The sequence below is a fragment of the Pongo pygmaeus genome, chromosome 9 (assembly GCF_028885625.2).
Source record: "Pongo pygmaeus isolate AG05252 chromosome 9, NHGRI_mPonPyg2-v2.0_pri, whole genome shotgun sequence".
NCBI classification, from domain to species: Eukaryota; Metazoa; Chordata; class Mammalia; order Primates; family Hominidae; genus Pongo; species Pongo pygmaeus.
In genome coordinates this window covers 70,542,151-70,563,287 of record NC_072382.2, presented here as the reverse complement: position 1 = coordinate 70,563,287, position 21,137 = coordinate 70,542,151, and the positions used below count along the sequence as shown (strand labels likewise).

Sequence of the window (21,137 nt, the reverse complement as noted above, 5' to 3'; positions counted from 1 at the left end):
AAAAACAATTTAAACAACCATCCAAGAACTAAAACACCTCACCAGAACTAAGAAATAGGGTGGGAGCTTACAGCATCTGGGTATAGCACAGAAAGAAGAAAAAGACTCATGGAAGAATGTAGGAAGGACAGTTTTACATTTTCCATTTCACCCCTCTTACAACTCTAGGCAGCATAGCATGTGAGAGATACCCTCCACAAGGAGAAAGAGGGGAAAATGAGCACCAAATGTTACCTCAGACCCTAACACTGGGCTCAACCTAGTAAAACCCAGCCTGGCAGGTCTGAAGGCACCAGACTCCAGACGGGTACCTATGGATAAGCCTCCAGGCCGTATCTCACAGCCTAGGCTCTAGATCTGTGCAGTGGACTCAGTCTACGAGCCATCTAAATGCCAGGTTGCCCTCAGTGGTAGGACCATTCTCAGTTGTGTTGGAACAACTGGATAGCCATATGCAGAAGACTATCTCACACCATGGAGGACTTTAAGTAAAGTAAGTCAGGAACAGAAAGACAAATACTGTATAATATCACTTAGTATGTAGATGTAAAAAATAGTTGAGCTCATAAAAGTAGAGTGGAAGAGGGGTTTCCAGGAGCTGGGGTGTAGGGACAGTTGAGGCCGATATTGGTAAAAGGATACCAACTTCAGAATGAAAAGATGACTATCTTCAAGAGATCTATTGCACAATGTGGCAATTATAGTTAACAATGTATTGTATTCTTGAAAATTGGGATGAGAGCAGTTTTCTTTTTTTTTTTTTGAGATGGAGTCTCGCACTGTTGCCCAGGCTGGAGTGCAGTGGCACGATCTTGGCTTACTGCAAGCTCCGCCTCCCGGGTTCACACTATTCTCCTGCCTCAGCCTCCCGAGTAGCTGGGATTACAGGTGCCCGCCACCACACCCGGCTAATTTTTTGTATTTTTAGTAGAGACAGGATGTCACCATGTTAGCCAGGATGGTCTCAATCTCCTGACCTCGTGATCAGCCTGCCTGCACCTCCCAAAGTGGTGGGATTACAGGTGCCCGCCACCACACCCGGCTAATTTTTTGTATTTTTAGTAGAGACAGGATTTCACCATGTTAGCCAGGATGGTCTCAATCTCCTGACCTCGTGATCAGCCTGCCTGGGCCTCCCAAAGTGGTGGGATTACAGGTGTGAGCCACCACGCCCGGCCTTTACTAGTGAATTCTACTGAGCATATAAAGAAGAAATGATAGCAGTTATTTAATTCTTTTCAGAAAATTAAAAAAGAGGGAAAAGTCTCAATTAATTCCATGAAGGAAAAAAATAAAAAGCGTCTTGTATTTTGACGTGTATTTGTTTGCCAGTGGCTAAGCTGAGCAATGAAAAGCTGCACTGATAAGTCTCAACACTAGAATACAGAGAATAGGAACCTATCAAACATGACTAGAGCTAATTGATCATCTCTACTGTGTTCAAATTTTTCTACTGTTCTGGATAAATTAATAAAAATGGGATTATCTCTTGCTACTTCTACATTCAATTATTCCTATAACTTCAGCAATTGATTCAGAAAAATAGTCCTGCAGAGAACATTGTTAACATTAGAAAAAGCACAGCAACACAGAAAAGGAAATAGCCTTCACTTTTCTTTAATCTCAGTGCTCAGGCTTCTTTCCACTTTTTACCTGAAGCAGCTCCATCACTGACCCCTGCAGCCGATGCTCCACATCTGAGATGAGCTCTCTCACGGACTGGGTCTGCTGCACCATCTCAGTTTCAGACTTCGTAAGGCTTTTTAGAATGTCTTCCTCCTCCTTCTCCAGGTTTTGCAGCTCATTGCTCTCCTCCCAGTCCAGGATGTCTCTCAGTTGCTCAAAATCTGCCAAGACGCTGGTTTTGTCATACTGTATTTGAGTCTTCAGAGATAAGAGAAGAGAAAGGGGCACTCAGTCTACCAGGCAGAGGCTGTTAGCCAGAAAAAGAGCTGTTTCTTTTGGGGAGTTCTCACAAGGAGGGGACATAGTAGAAGGAGAGTAGGTCTTAGGAAAGCTGATTTTTCCTATTTCTTTTCCTTCATGACATTTTAAAACAATGACCTTGAATGGGTATATTGAGGTTCATCCTGCATCAACATGGGTTACCTGGATGTAGCTTACCTTTCACACAGCTATGCAGGACACTCATACCTGCCTGTATTACTTCTCAGCCCAAGCTCAAACTCCCTGCCAAAAGTTGAAAACTGAGGACCAAATCATGAGCCATTGCCAAATGTCTTCCCCAAGTAGAGTCACGGACTCAAAAAGTAGCACAAAAATAGAATGCAGGATTCACTAGCCATCCTCACCAGAGAGATCCTTCATGTAAATAGCTCTCTACTGTGTTCATTGTGACATATTCACTCCCCAGCCACCACACCCCATCAGGGAAAGGATGAAGAGAACTAATCAAATGACTTCTGGACTTATCAAGTGTCAGGGAATAAAGAGGAAGAAAGCTCCTTCCCATGGTCCTGCCCAGATTTCTAGCTAACTCCTTCGGGAACCACATCCTCTTGCCTTCCAGGAAGCTTTCTCTTCTCTGATGTCAGCTTCCAACTCTTCAGCTTCCTGCTGCTTCTGCCTCAGCATCTCCAGAGCTGCCTGGAGCTTCACCTGTGAGAAAGGAATCACAACATAGTCAAGCTATGAGGTTTCCCAGCACCTAGATAGAGTATAAACATGAAATAAATCAGGTTGATCTCAGAAGAAACAAATTTGCAGAAACTGTGAGAATGGCAATGAGAATCCATGACTTGGAAGAAAACTTACATTGGTGAATGTGCTCCCTACATCTCAGGTAATAGACCTCCCCATCTCCTCACCATGAATAGACTGATTCTTTTTGTCCTAGAAGAAAAAACTGATCCTGCAGCAAGGAAAGAACTTACATCTCAACCCACTCCAGTTACTCTCCTGCTGAAAGGGGTAATCAGAGCTTTTCTTGGACACCAAATCTCTACCCATCTAACCCAAGGTACAAAATATTTACTCCTGGCCAGGAATATATACTCTAGGATTATTCTCCTGTAATTGGGTAAAATGCAAAAAACCGTCCTTAAAGCCTCAGAAGTTAAGCATAGCATGAAAAAAATAATCCTAGGCCTCAGGTCTATCATGACAAGGCAATTAATGTCAAAGGCAAAGTGAAAATTTTCCATCTGGTCCCATTTTCTGCCCTCTCTTCCCTCCATCCCAGTCTCTTACTTGGTACTTCTGGGCAACCTCCTCCGTGAGGAATGTGTGGTGACCACGGTGCTCCTGAGACCGCTCACAAAGCCAGCAAATGACCTTCCCGTCCTCCTTACAGAAGAGTAGAAGTTTCTCTCCATGGCGTGCACAGTGATCAACCTTCTGCCCCTCTGGGCTCAATTTGACCTCCCTGAGCTTCTCCACTATGTTGGCTACATGCCGATTAGGCCGTATGTTCTTAGGCTGGTAACTGACCCGGCACACAGGGCAGCTTCTCTCTCCTTTGTCTAGCGTGGACTTCTTGTGGTTTGCAGTGAGGCATGCTTGGCAGAAGCTGTGGCCGCAGTCCAGACTCAGGGGTTGTGTCAGGAGTTCCAGGCAGATGGGGCAGGTCACCTCCTCCTTTACATTAACCAGGATTCCAGAAGCCATAGTAGCTACTCCACTGCTCCTGCCTGTCCTGGCTGCTGAGGTTCCTCTTGTTCACAGATCCCTGCATGATTGGGAAGGTTAAAATGGGACTAAGTAAGAAAGGTAGAAATAGAAAGGATATTGATTGTGCACAATTAGAAAATGGGCAAGATGAAAATAATTAAGGACAAAAAAAAAGGGGAGAAATAAGAAAAGGTGTTTGGTTACCTGGTAATACGGGCTTTTCATAATCACCTTAAATACTTTACTCTCAGTTCACGTATTATGACAAATTCTGTTCTTATCTGTGCATTGGTTATCATTTTTCTTTACTTTCAATGAATAGAAAACAGACTGAGGTCTTTTCTACCAAAATCTTTGCGTGACCCATCATCTCTCCTGGCTTTTCTTTCCCATGTCAAAACACATCCTCAATATTAAAATCACCAAACAGCTTATGCCTCAGGGCTTTCACATTTGCTCTTCTCTCAGCATGAAATGTTTCTCTGATGTTAGTATGATTTTATTAAATTCTCTCCTTACATGTTATATTATCAAAAATAACTGCTCTGACTACCTTATGTGCAGTGTAACAACTCTCACCACTCACTGTACATTTGCAATGATTGCTCTTATTATCAGCAGAGTGAATGACTGTTTCATCAAATGTATAAATAGACATAATAAGTGATTTACAAAAATTATTTATCTTCAATATGGTGACCTGAGATGACCTCGTATTCAGGGTCCTCTTTCACTGGCCTCTTTGCTACTCTTTTGGTTAATCAATGACAAATGGAGATAACAGCATATATCCAATTAATACTCAGAGCAATTGGGGTGTGGAAGTAGAGGAATCCACAACAGCTGGGAGGTTCTGAGGAGTCTCATCCTGAAAGTTTGCCAAGGACATTTATTGGAGCCTAAAGGTATAGACATGGTGTAGAGAGTGATGATAGAGAAATACTCAGTGGATCACACATGTCGGAGACTTGAAAACTAGAAACACAGAGGCAATAGATATCAGTCTTGAGAGAGAAGTCTCAAAATATTAGATGAGATGATTTTGTTCCTGGACCAAACGGAGGGTCAGCTGCTTCTTCTCGCGGCCCAATAACAAGATGCAGATTTACTGGGAAAGAAGGGAGTTTTTATTTCTGCGTACAGGGAGAAGGCCTGGAAAATATCTCCAGACCAACTCAAAATTACAAAGTTTTCCAGAGCTTATATACCTTCCAAGCTATATGTCTCCGTATAGGTGTGCATTCATCTAAAAACATAAGTGATTAACTTCTTCTAATCTATAACTAAGGTCTGAGTTTTAAAGACCTTCCTCTGGAGCCTCAGTAAATTTACTTAATCTAGATGGGTCCGGGTGCTTGTGTCTCCTGTTTAATCATTAAGGTTTGGGGAGTTCCTTCAGACCCCCAATAAACTTGTTTGTGGAGGCCTGGGAGTTCCTTCAGACCCTCATAAAACTTGTTTAATCCTAAACAGGTCCTAATCGATTCCTTCGTTATCTTGTCATGCTTCAAGGCCCAGGAAAGTCCTGGGCAAAACGCTCAGTGGGCTTCTGTTACATTCCAGCCTTTGTATAAGGGCACTGGCTCTATCAGCTTTTAATATTTTTTTTTCTTTTTTGAGACGGAGTCTCGCTCTGTTGCCCAGGCTGGAGTGCAATGGCGTAATCTCAGCTCACCGCAACCTCCACCTCCCAGGTTCAAGTGACTCCTCTGCCTCAGCCTCCCAAGCAGCTGGGACCACAGGCACGCACCACCACACCCAGCTAATTTTTGTATATTTGGTACAGATGGGATTTCACCATATTGGCCAGGCTGGTCTCGAACTCCTGACCTTGTGATCCACCTGCCTCGGCCTCCTAAAGTGCTGGGATTACAGGCGTGAGCCACCGCACCCGGCTTCAGCTTTTAATATTTAACTTAACCAGCCAGGTGTGGTGGCTCACGCTTGTAATCCTACCACTTTGGGAGGCCAAAGCAGGCGGATCACCTGAGGCAGGGAGTTCAAGACCAGCCTGGCCAACATGGCGAAATTCTGTCTCTACTAAAAATACAAAAATGAGCTGGGCTTGGTGACAGGTACCTGTAATCCCAGCTACTTGGCTGGCTGAGGCAGGAGAATTGCTTCAACCCGGGAGGTGGGGGTTGCAATGAGCTGAGATCACGCCATTACACTCCAGCCTGGGGAAGAGAGCAAGGCTCTGTCTTGGAAAAAAAAAAAAAGAAAAAGTAACTTAACAGTCAGTTAGTGCTGAAACAGTTGTTATGGAGGCCTGTGTTAGTGAAACTTGGCCTGCCACAATTTGACAAATTATTGTTGAAGACTGATTATATGCTAGCAACTGGACTAAAATCAAGACAAAGATCAACATGGTGTTTAATCTACTATAAACTTGGCATTCACCTAAAAAATTATAGTCAACTAAATGATCAGCCATATATATACGAAATAGCAGATGTGATGAATACTACTAAAGAGGTAAGTGCTCTTGGGAAGTCAAATAATGAAGCAAACCAAGGGTTATCCAAGAATTACTAATTGAAAACATAAAGGTTTAACTGAAGCGTGATATGAGAAAACGCAGGATGAGAATAGGGCACATGTATCAGTAGAATAAATTACATCCATGAATAATTTGTTCATGGAAGATGCAACATCTAAGCGTTTTAAGTTGCCAGTTTCCTATTGTGCACAGACCTATTATGGTGCCTATTGTGCACAGACCTGTTAGACTTTTAGTATTACAGGGACCAGAAAATGTGACACATCCCAAATGACATAACATTGGGAATTCTTTCTTAAGAGCGAGGAAAAATTAGGCTGGGCACAGTGGTTCACACCTGTAATCCCACCACTCTGGGAGGCAGAGGCGGGTAGATCACCTGAGGTCGGGAGTTCAAGACCAGCCTGACCAACACAGAGAAACCCCACCTCTACTATAAATACAAAATTAGCCAGGCGTGGTGGCGCATGCCTGTAATCCCAGCTACTAGGGAGGCTGAGGCAGGAGAATCACTTGAACCTGGAAGGCGGAGGTTGCGGTGAGCCGAGATTGCATCATTGCACTCCAGCCTGGGCAATAAGAGCAAAACTCTGTCTCTAAAGAAAAAAAAGGAGCGAGGAAAAATTATTAGTGTCAACTGTCCGTTAAAGTTATCGATCTCAATCAGCAGAAGAAAGTGAGGACATAATTAACTTTGAGCATGGGTTGCGAAAGGTTAGACAGATCTAGTGTGCAAGTGGGAAGATCAGTTAGGATATAGGAGAGAGCTGTTGACAGTTTGCAGGACAAGGTGATGGAGGAAATGGAGAGCAAATGAGAGTGAGAGAGAAATCGAGACAAAAGGAACAGTATTGGGAACGAGACTACACATGTGGGACCAAGGGTTAATATCAGGCTTGAGCTCTTTTCTCCTGTAAAGATGATACTGGCTTATCCTTCTAGTATTCTTTTCTTCTAAGAAATTTATTGGGTTACAATAGAGTGAAATGTCAGCTGTCTTGCTAGCCTACATGACGCTGTTATTAATAATAATATATTCTGTAATAGAAATATATAGTAAGAGTACAATAATATATTGATAGTAAATATATTCTGATATATAAAGCACATTTGGACTAGGAAGGCTGTATACAGATCTTAAATTCCAGTTGGTAGGAACAGACCTCATTTTCCACCACAAAACCAGATATGTCCCTTTTAAGTCCCTGAGAACTGTTCTCATGAGCTTTCACAAGATAATCAGTCCTTTGGGGTACTAGGCTTATCTAACCTACAGCAGTTTCACACACATCCAGCCAGTTTCATCTCTTAAAAAACTCAGATGATAGAGATAATACCTCCTGTACTACCCTAGGGACTCTCACTGAGAACTCATCTGAGGAAGCTGTGCCACATGGTTCTTCTGTCCTGTATACCCTGGCTGAACTACACGAACCTGGCTAGTTTAGGGCTGTTATGTCCCACAAGGGAAACGGCAAACCAGATTGGAAACTGCTGCTGGTGTTCAGTCAGGGAAGTATCACAGAGTGGTGGCTCAGAGATGTTGACTGATAGACCTGGGTTCAGTAACGACCCTGTGGCCTCAATCTAGGATCAAGGGCTGTCAGGAGTTCCAGGTAAATGGAGCTGTAAAGCTAAAAACAAAGTAAGAGAAGACCTTAATAGATACTGATGTGCTGCTGGCTGTCAAAGGTTCATGGTAAAACAAAGATCTTCACTATGAGACAGCTGATGAGTCTTTCCCTTGCTCTGAAAAAGGAAAAGAAATGTTATAAAGCCTATATGGAGATAAATTCAGACCTATAAAAACTCTACACTCCTCCCATCATCTGTGAAGGCCATAAAGAACAAGGCTGAATGAAGGTGGGATGGAGGCGCAATCCATCCAATGGTACAGATACTGAAAATGGGCCAAGGGCATATAGTGCTATGCTTCAGGGATGCTGGCCTGTATCAGGCTCTGATAAATAGCAAGATCAGGGGTTTAAATCATATGATAATGTCTAGCCTTGTTTATGACTCAAGTTGTGATCCAAACACGAGAGTGAGGACTCCATTTATTTTATATTCCATTAAAAATTGCACCAGCACTGAGATGCATCAAGAGCCTACGGGAGGGAGGAACGGAGACTCCCTTCTGCCATGTGGCTGTGAAAATTATGTTTAATGTGAGATTACAAGGAGCCAATGTCAAAGTAACTGCTGCCATAACAGACATAGAAAGAGGAATATGCAGAGGAACCAGAATTTCTACACATGCGGCTAACCCCACCACTACCTCAGCAGTGACCCGAGGGCCGCACAGCAGTCAGGGAGGTTGAGATGGGAACACGATTATCTGCCTGGTATCTCTCAGGTCAGCTACCTGCCATACATGTCAGGTGATTGCACCTTACACATGGACCTTCTCCTGACATCTGAGATCATGAGAATGCAAACCCAACATGGCCTAGAGGTGACAGCTAAAGACAAGCAACAAAGACATTACAAGACAATAACAAGTTTTTGTAAAATCCAAGCAATATGCATTATAGACAGAATTTTCTTCTTCTGTGTCCAGGGTAAAACTTTCTCTAAGCACAATATAGCTGCAAATTACTGATGTTATATGGGAAGGCATCACCTTTCATACATAGGTGGGGAAAATGAAATTGTACTGAGACTCATTTGCTAAGCAATATCATCTAATACTGTTATAGGAGTTATTAAGAAATTATTTTAGGCAGATAGAGAGGAAAAGGGGTGCTTGGGAAGTTTTCGTTTGTTTTAAAGCAGCTCCAGAAACATTTCTTGTCTAGCAGAAAAGCCCCGGCTCTTAGAGCTGGGCCAGCAAGCTTTAATATGCAAATACTGGCCATTAGAAACCGGGTCCACCCAAACATTGTGATTCCCACCATCTTCTTCCTTGCCCCAACATGTGCCTGGCAATATGGCTGCCACCAGATATCCCCACATGTGTAAAACATTGTGGTGCCCTGCATTTGCATATTGAAAGGCTAGGGTGAGAGGGCCAGTTTTTTCACGAGCCACGTGAATGACATGCCTGGTCAAACCAATCCCCTGAGCCCTATGCAAATCAGACACCACCTCCTCCAGCCTCCTCCTATAAGCAGCCATTTTTCCACTGCACATGAGGTTTTTCTCTTTTTCAGATCCCACCTTCCCCTGTCTCTGTATGGGGGAGCTGTTTTCTTCTTCCTTCCTTCCTTCTTGCCTATTAAACTTTTCGCTCCTTAAAACCACTCCACGTGTGTCCGTATAATTAATCCTATGGGCGCAAGACCAAAAACCTGGTTTTCTTACAGTCAGAGCCGTATCCATAGTACTGTGTAGGAAACACAGAAACTCAGCATAGTCTATACACTCAGTAAACAATCAACACAGAATACTTCTGTGATCAAATTTGTGAGGATTTTTCCCAAAATAGAAGGAAGCATTCTTTCAGCAACAAACACCAACAGGGTGTCTTCTAATTCCATTCTGACATTATACCTGGAGATAGCATCAGATTCCACAGGCTGAAGGCTTGGTCCCACAGACTGCCCCCCAACTTCTGATGCCAATTGCAAGCCTCAGGTTGTTTTACCTGTGCTTCTGACTAACTGGCTATAAATCAGGGTTCTCCTCTTTATATATACTGGTTTATTATGACGGACATCACAAAGTATACAGATAGATGCATAGGCTGACACATGAGAGAAGGGGCATGGAGCTTCCCTGCCCTTAGCAAGCACACTAGGCTCCAGAAACCTCCAAGTGTTCAGCTATTTGGAACCTCATTGAACCCTGTCCTTTTAGGTTTTCATGGAGGCATCATTACATTAGTATAATTGATTAAATCACTGGCTACCAGTACAACTTAACCTTCAGCCTCTCTCTTCTCCCCAGAGGTTGGTGGGCGGAGCTGAAAGTCCCAACCCTCATTTCCTGCCTTAGTCTTTCTAGCGAGGACCCCCATTCCTGAAGCTACCTAGGGGCAGCCAGCCATCAATTGAAGCTATCTAGGGGCTGCCAGCCATCAATTGATTAATTATCATACAAAAAGACACTTACCACTTTGCAGATTCAAGAATTTTAGGAGATGTATGCTAGGAAACAGTGATGAAGACCAAATGTATTTCACAATATCACAACCATTTAATGGTATACTCCCCATCATACCAGCAAAATAAAAAAATAGAAGCAGATTATTGAATTAATTCTAAAAATCTTGAAATATATGGTGTGATAGGAAAATAACAACCTGGGGCCCCAAACTCACTATGTCAAAGGGAATACTAACTTGGGAACTGGGCCACACAAAACTGCCTTTCATAATATTTTGTTCCTAAATAGATAGCTGCAAAGTTAGAGGGCCACATACCTCCCAGGTGGCTTCCCTCACAATTTGCTCACAAGGAAATTTCTTGTGGGCCCCAAGGTCTTTACTCTAAAACAGAGATCTGTTGAATTTCACCCTGACAATGTCAATTAGCAAGCTTATTTTCACTAGTATGGAACAAAGACAGAGGATAAATCATCCCTCAGCTCACCTGAGACAAATGCATGTTTGACTGTTTCTGCTACTCTGTTTATCTATTGTAAAAATGCAGATTCACTGAGTGGGAGACAGTGCATAATTGATTACTCCTCCAAGCCCTCCTTTAACATGTAAATTATGGATTCAGCCATCACTAGCTAAAGTCTCAAAAGAATGTAACCTTTTGCATCTTTTATGGACTCTCCTCAATTTTTTTCTTTTCTCTTTCCTCTTTAAATACTGAACTCCTCAAACCCTCTGGAAAAAGCATGAATCACAGATGTTCCTGTGATTTCGTGTTCCTTTTTCCTAGGCATGTCCTCAACCCTGACAAAATAAACATCCAAATTGATTGAGGCCCCCTTCCATTAGTTTATTTGGTTTACAATGCCATGAGAAAGATATTCTGTATGAGTTCAGAAGATGGGTGCCAAGCAGGCACCCATTTATCACCAGAAGCAGGGACAAGAAATATGAAGCACAGGTGAAATCTCCAAAAATCAACCTCGAGGCAGTAAGATTTGGCCAGATGAAGGAAAGCTGGGATGAGAAAAGAGTTTTGCCTGGAGTCTTCCATATAAGCTTGAACTAGCTTAAGTGCAGCTATACCTTCCATGGGAAGGACATTTGGGATTGAATACAGAGACTCCCCATGAGAGAGACTACCTCTCTCATGTGTATCAGGATCCTGTTATCACACCACTTCTGACATCTGATATCATTAACATCAACCAAGCGTCGATGAAAAGGGTCAAACTCTAAAATATTTTAAAGAGATTTATTCTGTGCCAAATATGAGTGACGATGCCCTATGACAGAGCCCCCAGGAGATCCTAAGAACATGTGTCCAAGGTGATTGGGGCGTAGCTTGGTTTCATATATTTGAAGGAGACAAGAGACTTCAATCAAATACATTTAAGAAAGACTCTGGTTGATGATTGTCTTTATCTAAAGACCTGGGATCAAAAGAAAGGAAATGTCTAGGTTCAGATAAGCAACTGTGGAGACCAAAGTTCTTATTGTGCAGATGCAGCCTTCGGGTAGCAGGCTTCAGAGAGAATAGACTGAAATTTTTCTTACCAGACTTAGAGTCTATGTTGAAGTTCATGCTGGAGAATGAGTCATGTCTGACCCCCACTTCCTGTCATGGCCTGAATCAGTCTTTCAGGTTACATTTTAAGAGCAGCCTGGCTGAGGAGAAAGTCCATTCAGGTGGCTGGGGGCCACAGAATTTTAGTTTTGGTTTACACAAGTACTCATTTTGTTTATTAAAAGTTAGAAAAGGTGCCGCCTCTGGGTATTCTTTCCACATGCTTCTCCTGCTCTTCGTATCGCACCTAAGCTCTGCTTTTGGGGGACAGATACGGCCCAAGGAGAGGGAGGAGCAAGGTTAATGATTTTTAAGAAAATCCAGTAGTTCCCTGAGTCTGGACTTGGTGCCCTAGTAGAGGCAAACAGAAGCTGTGACCAGGGAAGCCCTGATGAAATAACTGGGAAAGTTATTTTTCTTAACGTTTTTCTTTATTCCCTTTATTTATAGACAAAGCTGCTTAAATAAGCCAGACTGCCCAGCATGGTCCAGATCTTGACCCCTGACCAGATCCAAGGGGGAAATTAGACCCCCAAACCAGCGTATAAACTGGAACTGACAATCCCTAATTGCCTTTAGATCATTCACATATCACTAGAGTGTTAAATTACCCCCCCTCGACACCAGACAAGAAAATCTCCACCATTTTGTGTGCCTGGGTTGTGTTGAGAGGTGACGGCGTGCTGGCAGCCCTTGTAGCCCTCACTCGCTCCAGGCGCCTCCTCTGCCTGGGCTCCCACTTTGGCGGCACTTGAGGAGCCCTTCAGCCCACCGCTGCACTGTGGGAACCCCTTTCTGGGCTGGCCAAGGCCGGAGCCGGCTTCCTCAGCTTGCAGGGAGGTGTGGAGGGAGAGGCGCGAGCGGGAACCGGGGCTGTGCGAGGCGCTTGCGGGCCAGCTGGAGTTCCGGGTGGGCATGGGCTTGGCAGGCCCCTCACTCGGAGTGGCCGGCCGGCGGGCCCCGCCGGCCCGGGCAGTGAGGGGCTTAGCACCTGGGCCAGCAGCTGCTGTGCTCAATTTCTCGCCGGGCCTTAGCTGCCTCCCCGCGGGGCAGGGCTTGGGACCTGCAGCCGGCCATGCCTGAGCCTCCCCTCTTCCGTGGGCTCCTGTGCCGCCTGAGCCTCCCGGACAAGCGCCGCCCCCTGCTCCAGGGTGCCCAGTCCCATTGACCACCCAAGGGCTGAGGAGTGCGGGCGCATGGCAGGGGACTGGCAGGCAGCTCCACCTGCCGCCACGGTGCAGGATCCACTGGGTGAAGCCAGGGGGGCTCCTGAGTCTGGTGGGGACTTGCAGAACCTTTATGTCTAGCTAAGGGATTGTAAATGCACCAATCAGCACAGTGTGTCTAGCTCAGGGTTTGTGAACGGGCAAATCGACACTCTGTATCTAGCTACTCTGGTGAGGACTTGGAGAACCTTTATGTCTAGCTAAGGGATTGTAAATACACCAATCGGCACTCTGTATCTAGCTCAAGATTTGTAAACACACCAATCAGCACCCTGTGTCTAGCTCAGGGTTTGTGAATGCACCAATTGACACTCTGTATCTAGCTACTCTGGTGGGGCCATGGAGAATCTTTGTTGTCTACACTCTGTATCTAGCTAATCTAGTGGGGATGTGGAGAACTTTTGTGTCTAGCTCAGGGATTGTAAACGCACCAATCAGCGCCCTGTCAAAACAGACCACTCGGCTCTATAAAATGGACCAATCAGCAGGATGTGGGTGGGGCCAGATAAGAGAATAAAAGCAGGCTGCCGGCACCAGCAGTGGCAACCTGCTACTGTCCCTTTCCACACTGTAGAAGCTTTGTTCTTTCGCTCTTTGCAATAAATCTTGCTACTGCTCACTCTTTGGGTCCACACTGCCTTTATGAGCTGTAACGCTCACCGCAAAGGTCTGAAGCTTCACTCCTGAGGGAGACCACGAACCCACCAGAAAGAAGAAATTCTGAACACATCTGAACATCAGAAGGAACAAACTCTGGACACGCCGCCTTTAAGAACTGTAATACTCACCACAAGGGTCCGCATCTTCATTCTTTAAGTCAGTGAGACCAAGAGTCCACCAATTCCGGACACAGTATGAAGACATGTGTTTATAAACAGAGGTGGCACAACTGGAGTTCCACCCTGTAGGCTAACACTCCTTTCTCTCCCCATACACAGTTCTTTTAAAGCCAATGCTTTCCACTGTTTTGGGGGAGGGGGCTTTAGAGAAGGAGCTCTCATTCTCCATTCCTAGCAAGAAATAAAACCTGCTTGCCTTTTTTCCCATTATGTTTGTAACCAATATGAACTAGGGAAAGAACTTCATTTACCAGTAACAATGACAGGACTACAGAGCCGGACAGCTATCACACCATCAAGGCTGATGTCACAGAGACAGGCCAAGGTGATGAGAACTGACCTGTAGAGTTATGCAGAAACACTACATTAGTACACTAATAGGCATTAAATCATTAGGATTCCAAGGCCCCTGTCTTTGCCCTTGTTGTTGGGAGAAGACACTGAAAGAGAGAATTCTGGCTCTCTACAGCAAAGTTCAATTAAAAATTATAGAATAGGGAGGGGATGGGGAGAGAGTCAGCATGGAAAAATAACCAGTCTTCCAGGAAACAAAGCCCTTCACTTTAAAGCTTTCCCTTCTTTCAAATCTGCCTGCCTGCCAGTCGGCTCTGTTCCCCTCAGTCAGCTCTGGCAGCAGGAAGTCTGTGAACTGTATCTTTTCCCCACCCCCGCACAGCTTTTCAGATAAGTTAAACTCACCAAGGTAAATTCAGTTTTGTCCCAAAGACTTCCTACTTCCGCTCTCCACAAAATCACTCAATACACCTTCAGACACCAGTGCAGAAGTGGTGAGTCTGGGTAGAAGAGTGAAGGCAGGCCAGGGAAGACATGGTTAGGATTCACTCACCAATCCACGGACCTGATCTGCACAAAGGAATTTTCCTAGCGGAACCACAGGAAATTCTTGCTCACACCCAGGGTAGGAAAGTGAAAGATAAACTATGGGCCAATGGCATTTCTCCACGTAGGGCCTGGTGAGTCCCGCCCCCTGAATGAATCAGCTGCTGTGTAGCTGTGCTGTTCACAGGAGGAGCCATGAGAACTAGAGGCATTCCCACTCAATCTCCCTTTTCTCTTGAGTCTCAGGATCTTGTTATCATGCCACTTCTTCTGACATAGTTTCAGATTAACCCAGCCAGTATTAAAAATTAGAAAAGGTGCCCTTTTTCGAAATTCTTCCAGTGTGCTCCTCTTGCTCCTGATCTCACAGCTGAGTTCTGCTTCTGGGTGACAGATACGGCCCAAGGAGAAGGAAAAACAAAGTTAATGACTTTTAGAGAATCGCAGTAGATTTCTGGTCTGGACTTAAAAATCTTATAGGACCTATGAATAGAAAAGGAGCTGCAGGTAGGAGAGATGTCATATTATTAAGACTCCGAAACCCAGAGAGGACAGGATGCTAGAAATTTATCTGGAGAGGGCCGGGCGCGGTGGCTCACGCCTGTAATCCCAGCACTTTGGGAGGCTGAGGCAGGCGGATCACGACGTCAGGAGATTGAGACCATCCTGGCTAACAAGGTAAAAACCCATCGCTACTAAAATAAAATAAAATAAAAAATTAGCTGGGCGTGGTGGTGGGCGCCTGTGGTCCCAGCTATTCGGGAGGCTGAGGCAGCAAAATGGCGTGAATCCGGGAGGCGGAGCTTGCAGTGAGCAGAGATCGGGCCACTGCACTCCATCCTGGGAGACAGAGCGAGACTCCGTCTCAAAAAAAAAAGAAATTTATCTGGAGAGCGATGAAGAAATACCACATTATTACAGTGATAGAAGTTCAACTATTAACTTTCAAATAACTCTCCAACTTCCCGCTGTTGTCTTTTCCAAAGTATCTATTGTATCCCTGAGCAGGGCCAGGCCTTCCTCTCTCTTCTCTTCTGGTTACTATGCAAAACTGGTCCAAAAGGCTGAACTGTGGTCCATGTACCATAGCCTCCCTTCTAAGCTTTCCCTTACTGGAACATCTCAGGAAGTCCACACTGGAACTAGGATCACTGGTAGAGAGGAGTATTTAGTTTGAAAATGAAAATGCCTGAGGAGAAGGCAATGGGGAGCACTGCAGTGGGCAGCCTGTTATCACTTAATCCCATCATCAGTAACCCCATACCCCCTCCACACTGTACCCCCGTAGCTTTAAGTTTCATGAAATCAGGTAGGGGGCTTTTGCATTTTGTTCTTTATTGTCTCAGATTTACTACAATATGGTGTATATAAGGAGTAATATTTAAAAAGATATGAAGATATATAGCTATTAATCTAATTTTAATTGAATTGAATATCTTGATGTCACATTTCTGTTCTATTCTTGCTGTAAAGATAACTGCTATGTCACATAGTTTAATTCAAATATTCTTCTGGCATTAGTAATAATTATGTGGCAGTAATAATTATAGTAATAATATAATAATTAGTATTATTAATAATTACAATTAATTATAATTAATATTACTAATTATTAATTAGTAATTATGTGGCATTAGTAATAATTATGTAATGATTACAGTTGCAGTGGCTCATGCCTGTAATCCTAGCTTTTCGGGAGGCCAAGGCGGGTGGATCACTTGAGGTCAGGAGTTTGAGACCAGCCTGATCAACATGGTGAAACCTCATCTCTACTAAAAATACAAAAATTAGCCAGGTGTAATGGCACCTCATCTCTACTAAAAATACAAAAATTAGCCAGGTGTAATGGCACCTCATCTCTACTAAAAATACAAAAATTAGCCAGGTGTAATGGCAGACGCCTGTAATCCCAGCTACTCAGGAGGCTGAGGAAGGAGAATTGCGTGAACCCGGGAGGTGGAGGCTGAAGTGAGCCGAGATTGTGCCACTGCACTCCAGCCTGGGCAACAGAGTGAGACTCTGTCTCAAAAAAAAAAAAAAGGTAATAATTATGTAAATTTTTTAACAAATTTTAAACAATATTTAAAATATCCTCTGTTTTTTTCCTAAGTATTATTCAGACTCTAACCATATTTACTCTTATTTTGCTCCTTTTCTTGAAGAGAAAAATGTTAAATATCCATGGACCCAAAGGTGGAGGTATTTCATTTGATTCCTCTTCAAATAGGAAAGAAGGATACATAAGGTTTACAGAGAAAACACAGAGATCCAACAATAATTTATTTTTTCTACAATTTAGAACATAGGTTAGAATATGGAGCCTGCCAACATGCTCAACTCTGGTGACAAACTGTGTGTGGTGCATTCAGGTTTTCTATTGGCCCAGGTTTTCTGGTATCTTGTCAGGACCTAATATTCCTACTGTTTTCTCTCAGCTGCAATTAATACTTCATGAGATAAATCAGACCAGGATGAAAGGTCACTTCAGATGTTCAAAGGCAGAGGAGAATAAAAGGATGGCTATGAGATCTATGGAAGTGCTGAGAAGGGAAGAAATAATGGACAGAGAACAGGTCTCTGGATAAATGAGTTCATTCACTTTGTCCACTGTGGTTGACACTCGGACTCCACTCTGTGCACTCCAAAAAAAACACATTCACTAACTAAGCCCTCACTCCCCTGCAAATGTCAACAAGATATTCTATTCAAACATGGAATATACCTAAAATTACATCTCTTATTTATTTATCTGCTAGAAGAAATAAGAAAATTTCATGCCTGTCTTAGTCAAGGTTCATCTTAGCAATAGAACCACTAACCTATGAATTTATTTGGAAAGAGACTTGAGAAATGTCTCAGGTGATTTTGGAGACTGGCAAATCCAGAGTCTGCAAGGTGGGCCAAGAGGCTGTGGATCCAAGAAGGAGTCAATGTTATAGGTCAAGCCTGAAGTTTGCCGGCTGGTAATAGTCCCTCTTCTTGGGGAGAAGTCAGTTTTTTCTTCTATTCAGGTTTTCAACTGATTGAATAAGGTCCTCATAGATATAAGTGAGTAGGAAAGAATTTATAGCCAGGATTAGCTTATTATTCTGTGAGCAACAAATAATACCAAAATATCTATTACTTAAATAATAAACATTGATTTCTCAGTCATCCTACATGTGTATCATTGATTAAAGTATGAAGATGGCCATGCTCCATAGTGTCAGTCAGGGATCCATGTTATGGAAGCTCCATGAGTTTCCTTTTTTTTTCTTTTTTTGGCGGGGGGGGTGTGTGTGTGTGTTGTTTGTTTGTTGTGGTGTCTGTTTGTTTGTTTGTTTTTTGTAGAGACAGGTTCTTACTATGTCACCCAGGCTGGAGTGCTATGGTGCAATGACACAATCTTGGCTCAATGCAACCTCCACCTCCTGGGCTCAAGCCATCCTCCCATCTCAGTTTCCCGAGTAGCTGGGATTACAGGTGCACATCACCACACCCAGCTATTTTTTTTTTAATTTTTCTTAGAGATGGGATTTCACCATGTTGCCCAGGCTGGTGTTGAAGTCCTGGGCTCAAGTGATCCACCCACCTGGGCCTCCCAGAGTGCTGGGATTACAGCATGAGACACCACGGGCCTCCATCAGTTTTTGATGGCATTATCTGGCACATGCAGTTAAACAAGAATACGACAGGCAACAGGGCACAGAAGTATGTGCATGACATATAACATGTTTCAGTGCTACTTTTTAATTGATTGTGTAAAAATGACCAAACTTTTCTTAGAGAAGCAGGAAAAAGTGGAAAAATTATGAAGGCATGAGAGTAATTCGATGAATGATTATAATTAAACAGCATCATCTATTAACTTCTATGTTCTCACCTGCCTCAGTGGCTGGGTAACGTGACACTGACACAGTTTTACCTCTATTATTCTCTGGAATCCATCCTCATCTGGTCTGTCTGGATTAGGAGCAGGAAGTGATAATTAATTGATGGACTCAAGATTTAATGACATTTTGAGAACATTTTTCTATGGGCTCACACTAAAGATCCTTTTATTGATAAAAATAATTTTATTTTTACCATTCACAATGTCAGCTGCTAATACTCATCTTGTCAGCCCAAATTTGTAGAGCTTTATAACTGAGTATCTTCCTCATCAGACTGCATTTCAAGAAGCTAGGTCCCAAGTCTTTGGATCTTTATTTTCCTTGCTTAGGTCTTAAATGTAAGATAAATTCGACTAATAATTATAGGACTGCATTGGAATTCTAAGTATTCAGGCAAGCTGTAGAACATATAACTGTAATTCACATTCTTTTTATTCAAATATTCTTGCTTGAGTAAACCACACTAAGAATAAGGAAGTAGTGACTGAGTGCCTTGCCAGTACAGCAGATGCTAGAACATACTGTAGCATTACTGTTCCCCAGGGTTTATTATGTAAGTTCTTGTTCAGCTTCCTTTGTTTTCTTTCACTTCTGAGAACTTAACTTTCGTTTCTCACTCAGCTCCTGTGGGGAAACTCATTTGTGGAGACCAGCCCTCTGGTTTGGTGAGTGAATCTGGTCTACACCGGCTCCTGCCCCGCCCTCACTCTTCTCCCCTGATTCAAGACTCCTCTGCTTTGGTCTGAAGGTGAGTGGAGCAATTTGTGGGAGCATAGAATGGGAGGCTTTGAGAAAAATAGATTGATTGTGTCTGGGTGAGTTTAATTTGTAGTTCTGAAGCTGCTCTGCATAAACAAAAAGAGGCAGCTTGTGAACTGTCTGCTAAGATGGCAGAGGAAGAAAGCATTGAGTCTGGGAGAGCTGTAACCTTTAAAGAAGAGAGGTTTGCAAAAGCAAAAAGCCTTGTTTATTTCCTAGAGGGACCATTCATTTCTTCAATCTAGGTACCTCCATCACCTTCCTTGTTGGAAATAAGGCTCAGAATCTTAAGGGAGACGAGCACTCAAACAAAGGATTTCTCAGCAAAACAATTTTACTTCTGCACAGAGGGGTGCTTCTCCTTGGCCAGTCGCCATGAGAGCATACTAGAACAAAGGAGGGAGAAAGTTTTTATTCCTGACACAAATCCTACCCTTGTGCCCTTTCCCCATTGGCTGGAGTCGGCCACACGATCTAAACTAGGCCCAGTTGGCTAAACATTTTAACTTTCTTTAGATAAGGTGGGCACGTGAGGGAGAGAGGGGAGATGGGGAAGAGTTGTCTGCGATGAGCTACAGAACTAATCTTCCAAAATAAGGAAAGGAATGTGAGTTGGTACTGATAACGCCTGGTACTGTGGCATGTCTGGGCATGTAGCAAAAGCAGAAAGGAAAGAAAAGAGAAGAAAAGTGAATTGGGGTGGGGGCACTGTGAATTAAAGAATAAAGGATTGATCGGGCTATATGAAGAGAAACCTTATCATATCCCACATTCCTATTCTGTCATTTTGATTTTTCCATTTTGCCAGCATGGATCAGAATATTCTTTTATTCAGCGGCAGCAAATTCCTTCCTCCTTTCTCCCGAAGAAGCCTGTGCAATGAAGCTTTGTTTTCACTTTTCATAAAGCAACCTCATGATGAGGTTCAGCAGGGATGAGAGCCCTTATCTGGATCTGGGTATGAGGCGAAGGAGTCTTAGGTACTCACTCTTCAGAAGTAAGGCCCTTTTGAAGCGTATCCTTTTACTTGCCTTCTGGTAACTTTTTGGATGCTGTCCATAGCATTCCTGATAAATTAGCAGCCCTCTGGTTACTCCAACGAGAGAGGCCGCGGGACGGGCAGACTGCTGCTCGTCTCTGCAGCTCCACTTTTGTCTCTTGTCTCTGAAGGTCCAGTCACAGGGAACTTGTTCTTCTGAGTGCCCACAGATTACTCTTCCTTTGTAGCAGGACGAGCTGCAGAAAAAAACTCCTCAGACACCGAGTTAAAGAAGGAAGGGGTTTATTCGGCCAGGGGCATAGGCAAGACTCCTGTCTCAAGAGCAGAGCTCCTCGAGTGAGCAATTCCTGTCCCTTTTAAGGGCTCACAACTCTAAGGGGGTCCGCGTGAGAGGGTCGTGACCGATTGAGCAAGCGGCGGGTACGTGACTGGGGGCTGCATGCACCGGTAATTAGATCGGAACAAAACAGGATAGGGATTTTCACAGTGCTTTTCTATACAATGTCTGGAATCTATAGATAACAAAACCGATTAGGTCAGGGGTCGATCTTTAACTACCAGGCCCAGGGTGTGGTCCCAGGCTGTCTGCTTGTGGATTTCATTTCTGCCTTTTAGTTTTTACTTTTTCTTTCTTTGGAGGCAGAAATTGGGCATAAGACAATATGAGGGGTGGTCTCCTCCCTTAACTTCTGTAGCACCCAATGAACCTCTGGTATCCACTCCTGCTTTAGAAGTTGCTATTATTCTAGGTACACCTTTTCATCATGAGTTACCTCAATTCCCTACTCAATTTTCCCTTGCACAGAGTTAAGGCAAGGAGTTGGTCATTTCTCCTGAGTCTTATCTTGATCTTATCTCTGAG

At 43.6% G+C, this 21,137-nt stretch overlaps 2 protein-coding genes across 14 annotated transcripts in view; one reads left to right on the top strand and one right to left on the bottom strand.

Annotated features, from left to right (window-relative positions):
• Positions 1 to 14,745, bottom strand: part of TRIM5 (tripartite motif containing 5) — a 25,467-nt gene extending 10,722 nt beyond the window's left edge. For 2 of the 7 annotated variants that reach the window (XM_054441298.2, XM_054441301.2), the window contains exons 1-4: positions 14,652 to 14,724; positions 3,211 to 3,688; positions 2,524 to 2,619; positions 1,654 to 1,884 (exon numbers count right to left, since the gene is read on the bottom strand). In XM_054441298.2, the coding sequence (XP_054297273.1) occupies positions 1,654 to 1,884; positions 2,524 to 2,619; positions 3,211 to 3,627 (744 nt within the window). In that variant the 5' untranslated portion in view covers positions 3,628 to 3,688; positions 14,652 to 14,724. Of the gene's footprint in view, positions 1 to 1,653; positions 1,885 to 2,523; positions 2,620 to 3,210; positions 3,689 to 14,503 lie in introns of all 7 variants that reach the window. The other 5 variants (XM_054441300.2, XM_054441299.2, XM_054441293.2 and 2 more) reach the window with 4 other exon arrangements.
• TRIM22 (tripartite motif containing 22) overlaps positions 14,703 to 21,137 on the top strand; it is a 25,453-nt gene continuing 19,018 nt past the window's right edge. For 2 of the 7 annotated variants that reach the window (XM_063671204.1, XM_054441289.2), the window contains exons 1-2: positions 14,703 to 15,322; positions 19,138 to 19,264. The gene's annotated coding sequence lies outside the window, so the exon portion shown is untranslated. Of the gene's footprint in view, positions 15,323 to 18,765; positions 18,855 to 18,943; positions 19,265 to 21,137 lie in introns of those variants that run through there. The other 5 variants (XM_063671206.1, XM_063671203.1, XM_063671205.1 and 2 more) reach the window with 5 other exon arrangements.